The 23,323-nt window shown below is 40.2% G+C and overlaps 1 protein-coding gene across 1 annotated transcript in view; it reads left to right on the top strand.

Moving 5' to 3' along the window:
• SPATA16 (spermatogenesis associated 16) overlaps positions 1 to 23,323 on the top strand; it is a 102,932-nt gene that overhangs the window by 39,964 nt on the left and 39,645 nt on the right. Inside the window, 2 exon segments of the mRNA XM_054074538.1 lie at positions 9,832 to 9,921; positions 20,468 to 20,552. Coding sequence (XP_053930513.1) covers positions 9,832 to 9,921; positions 20,468 to 20,552 — 175 coding nt within the window.

The following is a 23,323-nucleotide window of genomic DNA, read 5'->3' on the forward strand; positions in this document are numbered from 1 at the left end:
GAATTCTTCACTCTTCTTTCTTATAAGTAAATGTAAGAACTTGTTCTTAACTCCATTAGTTACATAGCACGAAGAAAAGTGGCAATCAGTAATGCCCATTTTCAATATAATTCATTTAATAACCTGCAGAATGACAGTAAATCTACTGACCATGGTTGTCACACTGTAAAATGCAGGAACTGATACAACAGTATACCAGTAAAAAATATTCTGAGGTATAATTAACATAAAGACAAAACTTGAAATATAATCAATAGCTATATTTTTCAAAAGGAACAAATAAATTACTCTGAGCTCTCCTACTAAAAATAGCTTACTGTCATCAGTTAACTAGTGCATACAGAATTTTTATTCCCATTGGGGTTTTATGTCATCACCACATTGTAATGGTTTGCTGGTAATCCTTTGGCATTAATCATGAATCCAAATTAAAATATTCATTTCTGCATTTATTTGCATTTACTGAACTATTCTTTCTTTAATTTCATGTAAATTTCACAGCTCCTGCATTCATTTCTGAAGCCTTATTAACCAAAAATCAGATTTACCATTCTCATGCTGTATTGAATACATAGAAGTGGGTTTTGCTAGGAAGAAATCTTACAAAATACCATAACTAGAGATATAGAGGAAATAAAGAAAAAATCCAGCAGCTCAGTTTTAAAGTGTTCAAGACAGGCATCTTCAGGGGAATAACTTTCCCATTCTCAGGAAAGGAAAGGGAGTACAATTTTTATCATCAGCTTCCTCACCCTGTACTAGAACCAAGCCTGGGTCATCCTGAAAAGTGGAAATTGTATTCTCTGGTTTCTCAATATCAAAATTTAAGGCTGGCTTTATCATCACTGGCACAGCTGAGGACGCTGGCTGGGTTTTGATCATTTGTCAGACTGATAAAAAAGATTTACCCTTTGCGATCAAATACTATTAAAACCACTTCTCATCCATCGCAGCTCTAAACAAACGTGCAATGGATTGACCTCGCCAAGCAACATCTGCAGTAACCTACTTGACCACCACTTTTCATCATAAGATAGCCATCAAAATAATTCCTAACTTGCAGTCTGAAGCTATAAAATGAATCACACAATATTTACATGCCCTGCAGTCCTTTTGGCTGAGGCATTATGGCATACCAGGGTTTAATGATCTTAATAACCCCATATGGCTTGCTGAGAAATTAGATTTTCCCTTTGGTTGCAGAAGGCAATTTTCAATTATAGCAGATGGCAAAACAGTGAAGGTCTGAGAAGTCAAGAACTGACTAAGAAACCTCAGATTAGTATTTAGGCCTTATGTTGCTCAGCCTAATAACGTCAGTGGTTGAATTTTTGCCCCAAATTAAAATAATCTTGAAGCAGACCATAGGATTTCAGAGCAGTCCCCCAATTATGCTTGCTCTTCAGAGGGCCAGGCTGAACAGAAATCCATAAAGATTCAGTCACATGTGGAGAAACAGACCATGATGCACCATGTACACAGCTCAGCAACCATTAAGATTCAATTTTGTTTGAAATTGGAGAGTGCAATGCTGAGCTCCGTAACAGTTGAAGATGGAAGATCCTTCAAAACATGAGATGCCTATAGTTCTTCATGAGACACTATATCTTATGTTTTCTTTATTTGTTTTGCTTTTTTTTTTTTCTCCAAAGCAGCTAAAATTAAACTACATTAACACCATGTGACTTGTTGTTTGCACATGGGAAAATAACACAGAACCTCTCAATTGGAAATATGCTTTTTTTCTGCTGAACTTACACTTGCTCAGCTGTCAAGGTATGCTCATGGCACACAAAGATTTGAAGAATAACATGCATATGGCTTGGTCCAGTTGCCTAAACATATGCTGCTGTTCATAGCAAACCTGTATATAGATCAAGCACTAGAAAATGTGAAGGAGGTTAGCATCACCTATCTGGCAGCACGTGACATAAAGCATTTTGTTTCATTTCTGACTACTTTTGATCAATCACTGCCCAGCTGCAATGGGGCTGCTGGTGCCATACAATTTCTCTAGAAATAAGCTCTGCAGTAGGGGAGCAAGTCTGCCCACCATAGGTGAAAAGTCACACCTCTTCCCAATGGGATTGCTGTCATGCCATAGTAAGCCCACAGCTAGTGGTGGGAGGTGAATTAGGAAGTGCCATCTGGAAGGATGCTAGCTACTTGCCTCCTGCCTGAGCATCCCTGGGCTTTGCTCCCTGACCTCCTTCTCGCAAACTTGATCTGGAAATTGTGGATGTAAGGTCAGTGGTAAGAGGAATAAGACATTGTGACATGCTTCTCTAGTGCTAACTCTAAGTAATACCTGAAAAATATGTTCATGATGAGTGAGGACCGCTGCAAGAAGCCATTAAAAATCTTTGGGGGTTCGCAAAGATTTTCCTGCGTCCTTGCAGACTCTGCTCTGCAGCATGACCTGCTGCCAATTCTCTCCCTCCCTCCCACATGCATATAGAACGTAATAAATCTGTAAAGCTTTTTCTCCTATGCCTTTTTATATGTTCAGTGGAAGGCAGGGCTCTCTAATGCCTCTTGCACAATTCATAGGGAGACACGTGAAGTAGAAAATAGTACCTCTGTTAAGTAGCACACGATTGCTTTAGTGATGACTTAACAGAGGGAATCTCTTATGGAGGCACAGCGGGAAAAATATCTAAAACAGCAGAAGCCTCACAGATGTAATTCTAAATCCTCTGCATTTTTCCCAGTGACTTTTCAGACACTTACAAAAGATTTAAAATAATTATTAATGATCAAGCTTTATGCAGTATCTCTCAGTAAAAAGGCATCTCAAAACTTGGTCAGTGTATTATAGACAAGATAAGTCAGAACTCTTTAATCCAGATTAATTCAGAACTTTCAGATGTAAAATTCAATATTCAGCTAGTTCATTCCCTAGCTTCCTTATTTTGCACCTTTAAAATAGGACTACATTACAGTAAGTTGAAGAATAGAATTCTAGTGAAATATTAAATAATCAAAAATAAATAATGCAATGATGCTATGGTACAGTGGAGTCAGTGGGCATTAAAATGAAGACAGAAGAGATGAAGAACTCAGAAGCAGCTTAGATTTTTAGGCAGAAGTAGAAAAATGAGAAACATAATGGCCAATGCTGCTAATCTGTGGGAAGTCTGTAGTGTAATGTATACTCTACTTTAAACTACTCTCCTAATGACTTTACCTTCTCAGAAAAGGGAAGAAAAAGAAAGAGAAGAAGAATTAGCAGCACCTAATTACTTCAGCAATTGTGTTAGGCATATTGCAATATACATAATAGATGAGATATTATTAATACAAAGCTATTCCATTGAGATGCTTTGGATAATATAAACCAGAAGTACTCTTAAAATAATTCCTTCTCAGGCAGCATTTCAATTATTTCTATGTACTTCAACTTTTTATTACTTTTTAAATGAGAAACATATTCTCCGGATTCTGATAGTTAGCTCTGAATCATACTTTATTTCCAGGTTAGTATATCAGGGACCTAGTTGCTATTTTATTGGATGAGACATCCTCCATGGAGGTCAAAAGTTTTGTTCCCCTTGACTTTGATGATGCTACATTGCAAAAACATTTACCTACATAACATGCGGTGGGATACTATTTAGGAAAGGCACACTTGGGGGAAAAAAACTGCTCTAGAAGAAATACAGTTCCTCATGGAAGGAAAAATTTAAACATTAGACTGTTTTTTAAGAGTTAAGGTAGATGACAGGCGGTTCTAATGGCATCAGAAAATCTGGTGATCAAGAAAGTGGTATGTGAACAGCTTGAAAGTGAGTGGGCAACACATTATGCAAACAGGAAAGGGAATGCTGATTATCTCTACTTGTGCTAGGATTCTTTGGAAGCTTTGAAACAAGATCTTTCTAAATATTGTTTTGTTCTAGACTGGAGAACATTCTCCTTTCCATCACCTTCACAGCTGAGGAACAGAGACCTGTATAGCACATTTATCTTATGCTTGCAATTCAAAGCAAATTGCTGCTGCAAAACCTTTTAGCATGGCAGTTATATTTCACTTTCGTGACAGAGAAAAAGTGTTGTGAAAAACATTTTTTAGGAACCCACAGTTCTTCCCTTCCTGTCTGTTTAGGTATGGAAACTTGACAAGATGGTTTCTTCTGTGCACTGAAGGTCCTGGCCCACAGGTGCCATAATTGTGTTTATTTCTCATTGGTTGTACAAAAAAAAAAAAAAACCACAAAAACTACCTTCACCAAGACAAGTCAGGTGTCCTCCTTCAGTGTAGGATTTAGTCCTGTTCCTTGATCCACCTAAGTTTAATGGATTTTCTGTATTTGTTTACAGCTTTTTGTTTGGTTCAGTGGTGACAACTATATTAGATTCAATTCCAAACGATTTATCAGATTACCACCAAAGGCATCCATTCTGGGCTCTATCAGATTTGCCTTGATAAGCACTATTAAGTCTGGTTACTCTTGTATCTACCTCTACCAAGAGTTCCTAGACTCTTTGTCCTACAGCTTTTTTTCTCTGTGACATAGATTTTATTTAATTTTGCATGTCACTGCTTGAAAAAGAGTGACCAGGGCAGGGAGAGAATGGTCCTCCTTACTTCAGGAACCAGAGGACTCATGCAGGGAAAAAAGATCCCGAAATGCAGGGCAGAGTGAGCACAGTCAAAGCCACCTGGTGGCAATAGAAAGAAAACTTCCCTACAGACCAACAGGTCTGAACCTGTTCATCTACCAAGAGACTGAAACCAAGCTCTGGAGAAAGACCCTGCCTCCTCACACGTCCCTTCAGATGGCTCTCCTCACCACATCCTCCATCGTCTTTTAATTATTAATGCCCACTAGCACTGAAACCACTGCACTCTGGTCCCCTGGGGAAAAGTGCTTCCGCATGCCTGCTTTCACAAGCCTGCAAAGTATTTCCACCAGCTTGTTGTAACAGGGAATTTCTCTCCTCTTCAAGTTGTCAGCTTTGGTAAACTCTCATATAGAGCAAAGAAGCTCTTGTGTATCCAAGACACATCCCTCATAGTTCCCTACAACAGCCAAGGCAGAAGTGGTTTAGAACACAAGTCGGTTGTAAGCAAACAAGTACAAATGCGAGGGCCTGAAATAAAACTTAAATAAAATTGCAACATATCTGCACAGGCAAATGGTAGGAAAATATGAAGTTGATTTCTGGCTACCACAGGGTTCAGGAATTCAACTGCCTCTAGTAGAGTTGAACTCAAACCAGCCCTTGGGATCACAGAATGGAGCACGGCAGACTTGAACAGATGCGAGCCTCGTATCATGCTGCAGATAAGCTGCTTGTCGTATAGAAGAAACAACAAAAAAAGAAAGAAGTTGAGGTTCAATGTAATTGTACAGGATTTGTCAGGTTCATCTGTAAGTACATTGTGGCTGGATCACCAGTTGTACTGATTGACAGGATTCACTGAAGATAAAAGCATTGCATTGGTCTACAGCAACTGAACATGTGGTTCTGCTCAATACTAGTTGACACGTTACTTGCACTGACATTGCATTGAATGTTGTGGTGAAGGACACCTCAGCAACTACCTTTGTACAGGCACTCCCTGTCAGAAACATGCGGATGTGCCTGCACGGCACTCTCTCATACTGACTCGTGCTAGCTTTACATTGCTCTGCATGGAGGCACATATTGCTTTAGCACCGATTTTCTACTTCTGATAAATCACATAATTCCTCTTATTCAGTTATAACTGACTATTAAAATGCATTTGTCAGAAGACCGCATTCTACCATAAGAAGGCACGAACAACTAAGAGAAAAGTTTCTGCCACTCTAATTAAAGAGCTAACTGCATGCACCTATACAAACAAGGTAGCTTTTACTCACAGCAGAAGCAAAAATAAAACAGTTTATCTGCTTTAGCAGTGAAGTGTATTTTTCCACTTGTTTCATCTATAGAAACATCTCATTGACTTTTTCTTGGCCTATAAAGGCCAAACATGAATGATGTTGTGAGTAGCAGCAGAGGCACTTTTTCATGTCAGTCAGATTAAAGTTAAATCCCCACTGCGTTTAGGAAGGAATTTGATAGAGAATGTGCACCTTAGAGGGAAGGCAATGCAATTTCCAGTAGCCAGTTTTGATGTAGCAATCCAAAATTCCTGTTTCCTTAACAGTGGGCAGAAAGACTGAAAGGAAAACTTGGAGTGAAAACTACAGACTAACATATGCATCTTTGATTCACATACTCCAACTGCTACTATGGGGAGAGCTGATGCTTTCTTCTCCCCCTCCTCAGAGTTTGAAAAAAAGATAATAGGAGAAACACTGTATTATTTCTAAGAGAACATGTCAAGATGAAAAAATGAAAATGTCAAAAAGGAGGCTGATATACAGCATTACTTAAGGACTGTTTTGTCAAGAAAAACTGACCAAATGATTTACAAAAGGCTTTTAACAGGGCAGTCTTTGGATTACAGTGAAGATGAAAAATAAATGAAAATCTATTTCAAGTTTACTTTAGCCTAGTCATTTGACAGATGAGGGCAAAACCTGGTGAGAACACAAGTTTTAATCTTCAGACGTAGTGACTTTATTCGCAGTTTTGTGGATTAGAAGTTCTCTGTGCAAAATAAGAGTTATCCATTTTCAGATATTTCCTGTTGGAACGACTTTTCTTACCTGAAGCTCCCACGAGAAGTACACAAGTAAAAACACCAATGAACCAATACTTCTGCTCATGGCATTAATCACCACATACAGAGATTGGCCCAACTGTTTTGCACCCGGAGTGTCCACCACCTTTGTCCCTTCCCAATTCTTTCAAGCCTCCCTCTTGAAACACATCCCTCCTAATTAATTACTGGATTAACCAGCCTGGTATCAAGACTGCTCGTGGCTGGAGGTGGATCTTGGAGCACGGACTTGTATCTCAGTATGCACAGCCTGGCACATTTCTGCCTGGCCAGATGGGTCCCCATCTGCTCCTATCTGAAGAACCTCCTGGAATAGGGTTTTCCTCTTAACCTTTATTTGTACAATTTCTTTGCTTCCTATTTTCATTCAGGTTCCCCTCCACATTTCACCAAAATTGCCTGAAACACACGAGCATCAGATTTAAAAGCTAAAGAGAGAGCTTTGCATAGTTTTAGTGTGCACGTGGCATTAAATTAGCACTGCTCTGCACAAAGGCTCTAAACTGAAGCTGCATCAGTACAGCAAAAGGCTACTTCTGGGTAAAGGGGTAATACAGCAGAAGTTATTTCTCGTGTATGTGCTACAGAGCCTAGCTACACCAAAACAAACTGCCAAGAGTCAAAGGTAGCTTTCTGATGTTTGCTCAAGCTATTAGAGTTTGTTATAATATTTTGCAGTATAGAATTTATAGATCAAGAGAAGCAGTTGATCTCTTTGAGACGGGTGAAAAAAACCAAGATGGAAAATGGAGAGCTGATATCCAACTCTATGAAAATCTGCCACAGTTCTATATTTATTATAAGCCTATCACAGTGCATTCTGCTCAAAGACTTACAGAAAACGTGTTGCTAACTACCAGGGAATTATTGATTTTTTAATTTTTTTTCCCCTCATAGTGCTATTGCTTGGCTGTGGTAGAACCAATATCTTGGAGAGGGAAAAAAATAAAAATCAATATTACTATTATCAACTGTTGACTACAGTTTACAGCAGCAATAATCTCCTTTAAAACAGCTTGCAGAAGTACCAATTGTCATCTACATAAGGTATTATGGTGTGGGTCAAATCATTACATGCTGATAGTGTTCGATCTTTTGATTATTTTGTTTTGATTAAATTAAGTTTTGGTGACCATAAGTATTGTCTAAAGCTTGGATCTGAACCATGCTTGATTGCAAAGTGCTGTCAGCATTCTTTTCCTTATTAATAAGAGTGACTCATTCCCCTCATTAACAGCAACTTATTTGTAACATCCTGTGCCATTTCATACATTGTATTTTACTTCAGTATTTAGACCTGCCCCCAGTAACTAAGATCTGCACTTCCTCCAGTAGCATCTTGAATTACACAATATCATTTGTCACTGGTTTTCCTACCCAAAGAGGGAGTTCATGCAGGGTAATACTTTCTCTCAATATGGTTTTCTGAGCATTTTTTCAAGTGTTGGAGTGGGAAAGCATAGTTCCAAGATGCTTCCCAGCTCCTTTGCCACCTTAGGAGTGTCTTCAGTGGATCTGCATCTCCAGAGTACATGGCATCTGTGCTCATCGAAAGTAAAGCATTACCGTGCCGGAACAGAAATGCCACCAATTACATCTGCCTTAGCATTCCGGTTTGGTGCAATACTAGGACTGTGATGCGCTTTAGCCCATTGAGGATTTTCTCCATACTAGATGATTCACAGACCAATTTTGGTACTCACAAACTAGATTAATTTCAGCGAAAACTACCTGCTCATTCTGCATGAGCTGTGCGCACCCAATGAGGACACAGGAATCCAACCCAATTGCTGACCTTTAAGACAGCTTTGAGCAACATGTACATATTTTGTTGAAGGCAACAGAAAGACTATAAAAGCCCCACTTGCTGCAATATAGATGTAGGAAACTCAACTCCAGCTTCTCTGATCTACTGACCCACTCCTTATACATCCAGTTGCTTTCAAATGTAGATATAACCCTTCAGGACCTTAGGTGCCTCCAGAATGAATTTGAGTCACAGAAGTATCTCCAAGGTGCTTTAGACTTAAGTTTCGAGTTATTTTGAAAGCTCTTTCTGAAGGCCACAGACACACAGTCCAAGAGTGCTGATACATACAGAACAGAGAGTTACTGGTCTTCTGAAGTGCGGTGGCCACTTCCCTAAGTGTGAATTTATAGGTCAATGTCTTTACATATATGTACGTGTCATGGTTTCAACATGATGAATAAAATTTAATAAATTATTTGGTTATGAAGAGGATTAGTTCTGTGGTTATTAGTAGACTGAAGTCACAACAGCAGTTGTTTTTGATGTTAACATGATATTCAAAACTTTTAATGAGATAACAAAAGCCATTTTTCAAGTTTCCTTCATAATAGAGTCACTTCATTAATGTTATAAGCTACGACTAATTCCTTTAATGTTTATCATTACATACATGTCTTATAAACTTTGAATCCTAGAACACACTATACGTGCCTTTTCCCCAGGAGAAGTGCTGTCCAGAGAAGCCAGTCACTTTTTGGAAATCTCACAAGTGAAATTCATTAGATACAGAAGTAGCTGTCACTCTTGCCTTCCTCAGAAGGATACTCCACCCGCTATCCTAACAGCTTAGCTTATGCTATTTTTTACCCTTCCATCTTTTTCTGATATTAACTTAAAGCCTGTAATTTGTTACACCTGGAACTGCATCTGTTAGTGGTCTGAGAAACATGCCAAGTTCCACCCACATAGAACCTCTCACTTGTACAGAAAGGATTTTCAAATCTTCCAAGTTAACATTCAATTACCTGCTAGATGTGCAGTTTCTCCAGGTGGATGACAACTGTCACTCAAGTTTGCGGAATTAGGATTAACAAGAAGTTGTTCTGCAGCATTTTTGCTAATGTTCTCTGCAGGCTAAAGGCAATATAGCCTAGTACCACAAGAACACTCGTTTTAGAACAATACACAAAACTCTAATAAGACTGCATTTAGGATATAACCTCAATAAGAATTTTAATATTGCTTGATCATACATCTTGACTGTCAAGAGAAAGTGATAATTCATACTTCATTTGAGACATACAGTGATGAATTGTATAGAATACGTGTATATCGTATGTGTCTCAGTCGCAGCTTGTTTATTAGTAGCTGTTAATGATTTAAGAATTAGAAATCTAAACTTGTCTCTCTCTCATCTTTTAAGGAGCATTATTCTGAACCCAGCTTATTTCCGGAACCACCTGCGCCAAGCCGCTGTTTTTCAGTACTTAGGGAGATACTCTGAAGCTGCGAGGTACTCAGCTGCTCTTGGATCTCTAATAGTTTTTTCTGTATCTATTCCATTCCAGCTCTCAGTAGTAAGGGGATCATTTTATATCCAGGCTTTTCCAATATCAGTTGCGGGGTGGGCAGGGAGGGAGCTTCGCATTGGCTTTGTGTATACGATCTCACAAGCAGCAGAGCTCCAATCTTCCCAGTTGGTGTAACATGAATCATCCCAATTATGTCCTTAGTTGCAGTTAGGCAAATGCATGTAGGAGCATTTGCTTGTTCTCAGGCGTGGGGTGAGCCCTGGTAAAGCCCCAGAGCTGTACTAGGGCAAAAGCTATATGCATACATGATCTTCCACTCCCTGGTTTCCCTGTAACCCTGGGCAGAAGCCCAGGTGTGCTCCGAGTGGATGGGGAGGGAAAAGGGATAAGAAAAGAAAGATAATTGAGCTCTCACTGTGGGTATGCTGTGGGATGCCGCAAGATTTAGCATGCGGCTGATGAAACTGCTGGTAGGAGGAATACCTGGAAGAGGAAGTTCTGCTTTTGTGCTTGCATTAATGCTGCCAAAACCTAAAACTTTCAACATACGCAGAAGTTTTTAACCTCTTAGCATGCTTAAATTAAAGAAATGCATGACAAAATGCAATGGTGACTTGGTATGTATCACCATTAGTACTAACATCAGACACTTACGTAGGACTGTTCAGCTGAAGACCGCAAGGTTTATCACAAATTTTTTCACAAATCATTAGCTAACTAATGGTAGAACAGTCAGTGCAAATTAGACAAGAGACTGAAAAGGGTCACTTCACTCATCATTTAAGATGGATGCTAGCAGTGGAGCTCTGAAGCTATTAAAATAGCAGCAAAACAGTTTTACAGTGAGTGGAAGATGACTTTATCCAAGCAGACTTGCAGAGAGGATTTGGGAAGATGAACTTCTATTTTCATTGAGATTATGTCAAAGTAATCTCTACTAGCTTTCATACATCAGGACAGAGAGAAGAAATCTGTTCCCCAGTGTAAGGAAACAGTTTTTCCAGATTTCTTTAGAAATACGATTCCAGATGAACCTGAAATATTTGACTCTGCAGTAAACCCACTCACATCCTTTTTCTTTTATTTTGAAAAACACAGCTCACTTTTCAAACAAAGCTGTTTCAAACTAAGAAAGTGAAACATGTTGAAAACCAACGAAATGTGGTGATAGTTCCTAGATCTCCTTTTATAGCTCACTGATAAGTCTCCTTTTCCTCAAACCTTGTTGGGATATTGATTCAGAGATAAATTGTCATCTGCTGAATTACCAGCCGTTGAGGTCCACTGATCAGCCAAACATTACAGAGCTGCATTAGGAGAGCATGCTGCTTTATAACAGATGGCAAAACCTACCTAGGTTACTTTCAAACCCCAAAATTCACTGACATCCCCACAGGTGAAGAGATACAAGGAAAATAGTTTGGGGTGATGAGGTACGAAGGAGGGCTTTTCCCTTGAAGTCAGATTGAAGATTTTTTTTTTTTTAATAATAACAATGACGAAAAAACACACTTTCAGAAACTGGTATTTCCTAATAAGAAATACATATAAGTGCCCATATTTTAGAAGGCAGTATGAGCCAAGGTGTTCATAAACATGATTTGAAAAAAAAAAAAAGTGGTTGGTGTTACTGCAGATAAGCAATCAGTAAGTTTACTACATCAGCAGGCAAGAGGGAACTGTGTCAGCCTTTTTTCCCCACATTGAGTAGCTTTCAGGAAGCTAGATGATTTTAAATGAGATTATGTATTGTGTAAAGGAGAGGAACATTCTGACAGACTGAATTCAGAGTAGTTCCAAAAGCAGTGACTATAGCAATATTCAGAGTTTATCCTAGTTTAACATAGTGTTATAGCAACTGTGCAGAGCTGCTTCTGCAGATTGTGTTAAACTAAGCTTAGCACTACTTCTGTCATCTCACCGGAGTCATTGGTCTTAACTGAACCCCACTAATGGTGCAGAATATACTCTGCTCATTACCGATAGACCATGGCATACGGATAATCAGCTGCAGTTTCTGGAAATACAAACTTTTTTTTTTGTTAGCATAAGCCATCATTTATTTCCGCTTGCTTTTTGCTCAAGAACAAGGCCACTCTATTCCGTCGTCTGCTTTTAAGTATCCCTTGCCCTCCCACTCCCTCATGTGATTCTTATATTGTCCTTTAAATATACCCCAAACACTGTATGGGTATGTGAATAGGAGTGGCTGGTTGTGAACAGTTCTGCTTGGCACAAGTAGCATGGATAATCATAATTTACTCAGCCTACCTATCAGGCTGTGATCCCCTGAGATTTTGTCTCCAAGGACGTATCAGATCGAACTATTTGGCTCAGAGAAAGCCATAGGTCAAAGTGGGGTCAACTGTAATTCAAGTCTTTCCCAAGTTCCTCTGTGTGTATTTTTCCCCTAGAACAGCCCAATGTCAGGAGAATAAGCATATGAATCAGTCTAAATGCAAGGACATCTGAATCAATGTAAGCTGTTTGATATGCCCATATCTGAATCACTTCTGAATTTTGTCAGCTGCATAACAATTCCTTCGGGACAGCTCTGTGATAGGATGCCACTACGTAGAGTGCAGCCTAAGGCCATTTGGCATTGTAAAGCAATCCTAGAAACACCACTGTGGGGTCACAGCATCTGCAAATGATGAATTCCAAAGTGCTGCAACCACTTTCACTAAGATGTCAGCTAGTAAATATATTTCTCCTCTATTGGCATCTTTGATGTTGGAAGACTGCTCTTGACAATCACAGCAAAGATTTAAACTCCAGAAAGGAGAAAACCTATTTCAGTTGAAAGACCATGTTGGCCTTTGAACAAATGGGCATAAAAGGTGTTACATATAGATTTAGTCTGCAAGTTATCAGGAAGTTTTAGGTATTAGATGGCATTTAGGTTTAGGATCAGCCTCCAGTAGCAGCCACTGGAAGCACCCTGCCAAAGGACACATGCACACAGCTGATCAAAAGATCATTTAATATCCAGAATGGAAAATTCAAGAAAGGTTTCTGGTCTGATGTCTGTCTCAAATCAGACAATGCTCTTGCAGAAGGCCAAGGAGAAGTCAGCCTTCCTGACAAGATAAGGACCACTACTTTCAGAGAGGATGAGATAAGGGTTCTGCATGTGCAAGAGGATGTATAAGCCACAGAAGAGCTTCAGAGATCCATACTGCCTCTAAGGACAGGGCAGGCAAAACACTGGCCCCTGCTTCCAAAGGCAAGAGAGCTAGAAAGAGAAGATGCATCCCAGGATGAGCCTCCAATCTCCTGAAAAGTCAGAGTCTATGCAGTCTTCAAGTCACCAAGCCCAAGGCTGTGACCCCTTAGCTGCCTGTTACACATCCACAGGAGAAGGTCTGACCAGATAACCAATAACACATGAAAGCAATTTTTCTTATTTGCTCAAATAGTGCTGTTGCTGACATTGAATAGCCTTGAATCAGTAAGAAGGTGAAAATTTGTAACTTACAGAAAAATATGGCCACATATTTGCTTTGAAATTGGAGTCTTAAGTAGAGAAAGGGTTTTGCCTCTTTTCTCATTAAGCTGTATAGCTCCCATGTTTCTGCTAATCAAAACGCTATGCTGATTTAACAGTGTCACTGTGTTCTGTGAAAAAGCTTAAGATAGCTCTTTTATCACCAGCTAGAACACTGGTGACTTGAAATCAGTTGTATGCATGTAGGGGAAAAACAGACTGTCTGTCCGTCTGCCAGAACAAACAACTCATATTCATTTGACTTCCTAGAGTACTAGAGTAGGGGTAAGCAATCCTTAAAGAGGAAGGAGTTTCAGGATCTTAATAGCTGTGGTAGGGCTGACTCAGCTTTTTGACATTCCCATCAAAAACAATTATCTAAATAAACCCATCAGTTCAAAAGCAAACTAGGTCTGCAAGTAGTAAACGTCAGCCTTCAGTAAGGGTTCAAGGCTGTGTCCCCTTTCAGTCAGACTTGAAAGTGTAATGCAAGACATCTAGGTGAATAATTTGGATAAGTTTTTGTGCCTGTTTTGTTTTGCAAAGCATACAGTTGTGCTAAGAACACATACATAAATACTGGGGGTTGGGCACATGAGCTCAAGGAGGCATTAGGTGACTGCTGCTTCCACACACCTGCAGCCGTACCATAGCCTCTGCATGCTGCCTGGGGTTTCTCATGGGAGAAAACGAGGAAAGTTATATTCCTTTGCTATCCTAATTATTTCAGTTCTCCTAAACTGAAATAAACAAAAAAAAAAAAACCACAACAACAAAAAAAAAAACCAACACACCAGATTCCATAAAACGAAAACAACAGAAACTCTGTTGTCATAGAAACTCCCCCACCCACCCACCACCACCGTGAGGATCACCACCTGCAAGGGGAGGGTTAGGTTAGGTTTATACAGCGGTTCAGGATCTGCCAGGGATCAGAGCCCTGTTCCGGGGATGGAAGCTCCATGGATCTGGGCAGCGCCCACCAGCCCACGCAGGACCTTGGCCCCTGCAGTGGCTCCAGCAGGGACCCATGCTTGTTGGTGGAAGAGGGGCCCACCACACAGGGAAGACACATTGCCCAGGACTAGGAAAGCGGATGGATCCATTTTTCACATGCACCCTATGGGATCCGAGAGCTTCTCCTAGTTTTGTGACCCCCTATCCTTCCCAGAGTAATGCTATGAAAGGGACACCTTATAAATTGAGTTTAGGAAGGCAGCTTTGACAAGTGCTGAGATCAGTCAAAGCCCAAAGGAAAGTCCACACAGCCTGTTATTTAATTTGACACCAATATATGGTGTTTGTGTCTGAAATTACCAGCCATTCTATTTCTGCAGTACACACATTATTCTGTATCACTCAAGATCGTTCAGGTGTTGAACAACACCTTGCTCAGGCACGGTCACATCAGAGGCAAGAGGCAGCCTTCAACACGAGTTTTTCCACATCCACTGCCAGAAGGAAATCCACACATTGACAACACAATGTATGTCCATAACCCAGCAATGATGAAGTACAAAAATACAAGAAAGCAGAGCAGGCAGCAGCTAGAGCCCAGAACAAGCATGAACGACATATCCCTGAAAGTTTCATTCCATGTCTTTTAGAAGCAGATCATCCCAACTACCCCATCCCACACCTCCTGAGGTCTGCACAGCACATCCATATCAACTTCTTTTTCAGAGGCAGAGTGTCTAAGATTTTGCTGGGCTTAGCAGCCTGTTTCCTTGAGCATCCTCTGTCATTTTAAAAGGCTTGTCCTTTCCCCGTGCATCATGCAAGCTCATATTTTTAAAGCATTCTCCGTGTCCTTACACAGCAGTTACCATTCAACGAGAAATGTTCATTATCACTGCATAGCAATCTCAATACAACACAAAAAAATGTTACATGCAAGAAACAATAGGACAGATCATAATAAATAGAATAGATATATTCTAAATAAGGGTTCCATTTTCATTGAAGGAATCTTATTTCTGCTTTCTAGCAATGGGCTAATGACCCATAAATGTCAGCAAAAACAGTAAACATACCCCTCATCAGCAGCCTGGAAGGGTTTGGCAGGACAGAGAGTTTTATAGCAGATTCCCAGTGCATTTAGAGTTCATAGGTGAAATATTTATAACAGTGTTTTAGCCATTCCTCTATAGGAATTAGCAACATCGAAGTGTTATGAATAGATAACAACTTTTTGGCCCAAGTTGAATTGGGCTACATACAGGTCAACACTGACATTAATAATTTCATTTTACTCATTATTCTAGAGTTCTGTTTCTCTCTCATCATCTAATGGTTTCCAAGTTTCTCCCATAACCACAAAGCTATGGGTTTACATTTATTTAGGTTAGGTGGAGATGTTAAAAAAAAAAAAGCCATTTTTAATTGCATTAAAAATAACTAATTCCTGCTTATTCCAGTTAAAAACATCATTTTCCTTTCTTTAATCTCAGCAGAAAATAAGAAAGGTCATCCAGCAGAGAACAGTAGTTTATTTTGCACTTTGTCTCTCAGCTGCAGTACTGTTATATCAGAGATTTCAAATACCCCAATGTTTGTAGCAGGAATATTAAAGTTCCTGTAAAAACTGAAGAAACAGAGATAACACTTACCCTTCCCCAACAGGAGGCTTGCAGAGGGCTAACATTCCCCAGTAGCGGCTGAGGCCTTTATTAGTACCACTTACTGCCGATCCAGGTGAGATCACTTGAAGCAGGGAGCAAAGGTAATTTTCTGCCACTCAGCAGCCTCCTGATCTTAGCAGCCATTGGGGCTGAAGAGCACAGAAGAGTGGAAGTTACTCTTAAAGTGCATTGGCTGTGATTATCTCTAAGGCTCTGCCATCCGCAGAGGAATCCTCCTCTCCCTCTCAGGGTTCTTTCCTCTCTGTGCAGCTCAAGGGGTGCAAAGATCGAAAGGGATGACCATTTTCCAGTGCTTACAGTGGTAAATGAACACAAAAGCATTTAGCAACAATGCTATTTTCTTGTCTCCTTTGGCAATGTAATGCTATTACATTCCAGAAAACTCCACCTATTTCTTATATCAGTATTCTCCGTTTTCTTGCCACAGCCCTGTGTGGCTACTATGAAGGATTTGGCTGTTCCCTGGCTGTTGGGGTCAGTAGCTGCAGCAAAAGCTTCCTTTGACTCTTTTATTACAAGTCTTACACGTGTGGAGATGGGCTGAGGGAGACGGCTCCTCATCTGTGCTGTGCTCCTTGGTTGCACATAGAGAATTATATCTTATTGTTCTGCACCACCAAGTGGCCAGATTGAGCAGATATTGCAAGACACCTTTGAAACCAGGCATACTACATTCACCCAGATGGGTTTGGTTATGTTACGGAAGTTCATACTGGCCCAAACTAACAACTAGGAAAGAAAACATTTGAATACAAGGCCTCATGTTTTGGAAGAAGGAAGTGTCACTTTCTCTCCAGCATCACCTAAGGTGTTCCTGGAGGTGTATTGTCAGAACTATTTCAGTTCTCGTATCAAATGGAGTTCTTTGGTGGGCTGCAGATCTGAAACTCAGGCATTTTTTAAGTATTTTGAATTAGTACCTCAAATTTGGCAGATGGTTCTGTAAATACGAGTCCAATATTTCTGCCTATTACATGGAGTGATTGCATAAGACGTAGGAAGAGAGTGCACTTTACCTTTAAAATCCCAATATTGGAGTTCCACTTCAACAAGAGGAAAAACTTATGTACTGTGAGGGTGACCGAGCACTGGAATAGGCTGCCCAGAGAGTCTGTAGAGTCTCTTTCTCTGGAGATATTCAAAACCCTCCTGGACATGTTCCTGTGCAATGCACTCTATGTAAACCTGCTCCACTGAGGGATGGACTGGAAGATTTCCAGAGGTCCCTTCCAACTTCTACCATTCTGTGATTCTGTGAGTATCTTTAAAAACTATAAAACTAAACCATGTCATTTCATCCAGAAAAATGCGTTACATAGTGTAAATAGGATCTGTTTTCCCATTCTTTCACACATCACGTTCCTTGCGCTTAGGGAAGTTCAAAGCTGAACTTCTAGGGAGTCACTCCAGAGGTACAAATCAGAGCAAGGTCTGTTGCTAGATGACATCACTTGTAGGCCTTTTACTGAAAGTCTTTGTTACCTGGATTTTTATGGGCCACAAGGATAGGTACTCAGTGGGAGTCAAGAACCTAGCTTCGTGCTTTATGCCTTCATGTATTTCACTGGCTTTTATTCTGCCTAAATATCTCCATTTGTCCTTTAGTTTCTAAGCATTTAGGTCCCTAAATATGTTTCAGAACCCAGTCTTGTAACCATATTCAGACATTTTAATTTCACCTGTGTCCCTGCATCTGGATATTTGTAGTTTGTTATTACATGTCACATTTTCGTTCTGTGAATGGAGCCTTGGAGGCATTCAAAGAAATCTCTGACTTGGGCACATTTGGGGTTGGATTTGGGCATCCACGTAGAACCTTAATGCTTGTGTTTCTTTTGAATGTGGATTTTTTTAAGTCCCTGTAAGCCCTGAGGTCACAGTAGCAAGCATCAGTCCTGAGCTGTGTGTGCTCCTTGATGGTCAAGGAACTCAGAACTTAAATTGGGATGGAGACACTTGAAAGACTCAGAGGAGTTTAATGTATGTGTCTCTCCATTCCTGATGTAGTTCACAGTAATTTAGGAAAAAGCTAGCAGGGATAAAAGCAGATGTTGAAAAACTAACCATGAGTGCTGGAAATCTAAGTATGCTTCTGATTATTTAAATAAGAACAAAATAAGAAGGAAGAGTAAAGAGGAAAGGCATTTGTCTGGAGTGCAGCAATGCCTGGAGACCTCTGCCACGGTCAGAGCGACATTGGGCTGAGTGTGCCGCAAAGAACTAGCAAAAAGATTGCACCAGGAGGACTCACACCAAAGGAGATCAGTCAAATATGATCATCCCCATTTTACAGCTGATGCTGAGAAACGGAGGAAGATGAAGCAACTTGTTTGAGAATTGATTCCAGACTTGTCCAGGGCTCTGCACACACCTCCACCTTTGAAAGTGGTGCCAGAAGAAAGCACTGCCTACTGCCGAGGAGTGGGAGGTCACAAACTGGATATCATGTTGTGCTGTCAGTGAGATGAATCCTCACTTTGCCAGTCTGCAGTAATATTGCAGAGTTGCTGCGGATGTCTCTGTATTGACTGCGTTTGGCCCACAGCAGTGCTCCCGCAGCAACAGGCAGCAACAGGGTGACGCGCAAGATTAAGGATTTCCCAGTTTTAATCTTTGAAATTACAGCACGTCGGGGAATAATACATCTATAGGATCCCAAATTGTAAATGACCACTTGCAAATGTCCTTTGACTCCAAAAGTGTGGATTTAGTGCTTTAGAATTACTCTAAGTTTAGATTGAATGTTCCTTCTTTCTGATGAGGTGGCCTCAGGAAGACACCACCACTCACGGATGCCACTAGGGACTAGTCATTCCCATTGCCACAGGAGCTGGCAGCTTCATAGACCACCTCCAGTAGACCAAAGGTAAAGAATAACACAACAGATCATTCAAACTCTTTCCTCAATTTTGTGCCACATAGTTGTTTCGCTTTTGCACCTCAGGGCACAGTGAAGGTCTTTCCTCAAAACCATCGCCAGGCCAAGCAGGCAAAGCTGGATGCTTTGCTCACCTTCTCTGCTTCATCCACAGGATCCATATGTCATTCCTGGGATTAAACTCTGGCACCACTGGGAGTCAATGAGAGTTTTGCCAATGATTTTCTAGGCAATGAGGATTTCATCCTTTGTTCATTCTGTGCCGGCTGGACTAACGTTGTTCAATTAGAAACCGTTCTTTGTTCTAGTGCAGTCGAGAGGATTTTTGCCAATGATCTGAATGAGCATTGCATAAAGCTTATGGCTAAATCCAGTCCTTATACAGAAATCCATGGATCCTACTGAATTGCTTTTCTCCCACTGAAATTACTGGGAGCTGTAAGAGAACATCTAAGGGAAGACTTAGTTCCTGTTTGCAACAATATGTTACCTCCTGATACTGGGCCTGCTTTGAAATGTTTATTGTTAAATCTGTGTATTTTTGGTTATATCTCATTAAGAACATAATACAGCCTTGGAAAGAACGTTCTGAAAGGGTATTACAGCAGGATTGGGATTACTGTTTGTGAGACACTTTTAACTAGGGAGAAATTTCAAATTCAATTTACAGTAATGTCAAAGCACAATTAATATATAGGCAATGATAAGGGGAACATGCAGAAGTACACATTGATAGCACTACATCAACAAATAAACTTTTGGTGCTAGTAATTAGGTACACAAGATTATTATATGTTTAATTGACTAAAGTGACAATTTGGAATTACATCTAGTCACATTTAATTGGATTTGGAATCTCTTGAGGAAAGGAAATGGAGAGCAGTGTGGAGAGGCAGCCATAAAAGCAAACTGATTTTTTAAAGTCTGTTAAGACTCTGCATTAATATCCATTGCACAATAGTTTTTTTAATATCCTTCAGTCTAGAAAGAGTAATGCAATGATTGTCACAGATAGTGGGAGTACTAAAGCATACTCAATTAGGTAGCAAGATAGCTGATTACTCGGGGGGGGGGCGAGCATTTAAGTTATAGTTTATTCAAGGTAAGCTATATCTGAGTTTGCCATAGACAAGTGATATTCTCAGACTGCCAAGATACAGGGTGCTATACATGTTGATGCTGTCCCAGAAGAAATGTAATACATACATTTCACCCACAAATACTTTAGAGCAAAAAAAGCTAGACTAAAATATCATGTAACAGTCATTAAATATTTGCTTACAGTAAAATATTAAAAAGCTATTAAAAGAAAATGAAGGGTTGTTTGCTTGCAGATAGTTTAGCTAGCTAAAAAATGTTTACTAATGCTCATCCTAAAGCAGGACAAAGACTGAGAGTCATACGTAATTTTTTTTTTATAAAAGCTTCATGTTACAGTCTTTTAATATTGCCTCCTTTAAATATTGCTATATATGTTCTTTCTCTCCCTGTACACTCATTTATTTTGTTTTTGTCATCAGGAGCGCCATGATTGCTGACTATATATACTGGCTGACAGGAGGCACTGAGCAGCATACAAGCAAGCTCATCAAACTGTATTGGCAGGTAAAAATTGATAGCCCAATGAGGAAGGAGGTGCCTATCTCACTATTAAGACCAAAATGAAGGATTACTGCTTAAAAGACTGCCGACAAAGGTAGCTCTTGGGCACATCAATCAACAGGACACTATACAGTACTACTGTATTTATAATGAAGTAGATTTTCTTGGACTAATTTTAAGGGCAAAATTCAAGGTTGTTAACCCTTGGCTCATACTTCAATTTTATAGACTGCTATAAAATTTAATTCTGGATACTGCATAGTCCCCTAAGCTATTTTTTTGTGAAGTCTTCCTACCTTAGTGACACTTTCTTCTGCGATTTGCATGATACTAATCCTCTGATACCTTTCCAAACTCTTCAACCGGAAGGAGAGGAAAAAATGACTGTAACGAATAGTCTCAGAGGAACCTTATGTACCCTCTGAACGATGGTTAGGTAAGACCTCAGTCTACAAAGATTACTTATGTGGGGGGTAGACCATTGACTTCAATGAGGCTTGTCTCTTGAGTGATACTTATTTGAGATGGCTGTTCAGCCACATCAGCACAAATTTAAGTTTAAGGATACCCCTTCTGCTCTGAGGAGAGCTCTCACACAAGCTTGGAGGTGAAAGGATGCAAGATCCTTTGCTGGGAGAGGTTTATTGCTGCAGGAGCTTAGCACTGCCAGTGGTGTCCCAGCCTTCACACCTCTGGTTTCAATGTGATCAAAGTGCATTTCACAGTACGGCATTTGGGACTCAGGCAGTGAAAGACCCTTCTGCCTCCCAGAGTGGACCTAGCCCTCAGGTCCACCTTGCCCATGCAAGGAATTTAATGATACTAGGAACAATATATGTCCATTGTGATAAAATTTCAGAGTCTGATTCTGATCCCACGTATTTTGGGTTTATTCTGTGAGAACATCTGACACCTGTACTTTATGTGAAGTGGTGCAAAATAAGGCAGTGGTGTAAAATAAGTGGTCTGACATAAGCCAGAGTAATAAAGATCGGAATCTAGTCTTTTACCTTCACTCATAGGGTAAATTCTTCCTTTTTAAAACTATTATTAGTTGCATTCTTATTGGTAAAATGGAATAAACCTGAGTCCTGGGAGCTGCTGAATCTCAGTACTGCTGTGAGTGCAAAGTGCATCTTATTCAGAGAAATACCTACTGGGCTAGTGTTTGTAGTGCCTATGAACTTTCTTATATGCTTTCCAGCAGAGACTTTCTTCTGTACAGAACAGTTTGATATTTTCCCCTACTGGGTCAGACTTGTTTAAAATCTTGAGTTCACAAACAGGTTTTGTGAAGGGGTCATTTCTTCGAATGGAATGTCTTTTTTTGTCTCTTTAACACTGGTACCCATTGACTTCCCTTCTTGATGTCACGGATATGAAGCCTCAAAGAATAAACCTTTAAAGGAGGAGCTGTCTTAGCTGTCCTCTTCCCCAGGGGTTCATACTGTCCTATGTATGACAGCCCAAAAAGTGGTACGAAGGACAAGATTCATCATAGTGCCTCCTTGCAGAGTTTAAACCAGAAGCTATGGTTGGATTGAGGTGGGAATGAATCAGGCCAGCAGCGGGGCTGCTGCACTGCTTCCAGCCATTAGCATCAGCATACAATATTAGCATCATCATACAAAATAGGTAGCAAGGGCCAAAGAATTTTGGTAGGACTCAGGTTCATCACTACTTCTCTTCAGAACTCACAGCTCATTTCTTTCCCTGAAGAAGAGTTTATGCGTGAGCCTCCCTGGACCCTCATGGTACCAGGAGGCACCACTATGCTCTTTGTACCGTATTCCCACTCCTTCTCTGCTTTTCTCCTGAACCTGAGCTGCTGTCGTCTTTGCCTGCAGAAGCTTTGACGTGTCAGTAGAGATCTAACCACTTGTTTGATCCCCCACTGTGCTTGATTTTTGCTGGGAGACAGAAATTGCTCTGCAATTTTATGCCTTTTGTGCATATGCCTTCGCGTGGGCCAGGCTAAGGATTCAACAGTATCTATATGCTGACACACACGCAGCAGAGGCAGCTGGGTGCCCAGTGCTGCTCCCACTCAGGTTAATAGCTAACACTTAAGAAATACTGTTCATGAAGATATATCCCCAGCACCAGTAACAACCTTTCCTTCCCAAGCTGATGAGTTCTGTGCACTCAGCATCAGGGGTGACTTCAATGTCATTAGAGCGCACAGCAACAATGATGCAGTATGATGTATGTGATACAGAACTGGGACTTTCCACCACAGAGAGACCAAGCAGAGGTAACATAAGCTTTTTCATTAATATTCTCTCTATTTCATGGTGTAAAGCTGAAAATAACTTGTCACGACTATACATGCTCATGTGCCTTTGTAACCAAAGCAACAGCTACTGATGCACGCTTTTCTTGCTAACTATTCCCCTGCCCCAGAACTCACTAGCATTGGCTTGCAACGATGAGCAAAATTTTCTGAGGAGGAAAGGATGGTGAAGAGGATGGTTTGTTTTTTACTTTTGTGAAGAAAGATTTTTAGATTAGATATGTCACACTCTGCTTTGATCAGTGGGTCACGTATATAATCATTTGGTGTGTCATTGACTACTTTTGTTTCTTCTTTTCATGAATCTTTTAACTACTGGAAACATTTTTTCCTCCTCACAGGCTGTCTTCTACTTCTTTCATGGCTTCAAAATGTTGTATAGACCACACAAATCCTTCAGCTGACAACTTCTCTGCAAAAAATTCAGGCCCTTAATTCACGTCTGCAAAGCTCTTTATTTTTTATCCTACTTCTACATCAC

Source organism: Cuculus canorus, chromosome 9 (genome assembly GCF_017976375.1).
Source record: "Cuculus canorus isolate bCucCan1 chromosome 9, bCucCan1.pri, whole genome shotgun sequence".
Classification (NCBI taxonomy): domain Eukaryota; kingdom Metazoa; phylum Chordata; class Aves; order Cuculiformes; family Cuculidae; genus Cuculus; species Cuculus canorus.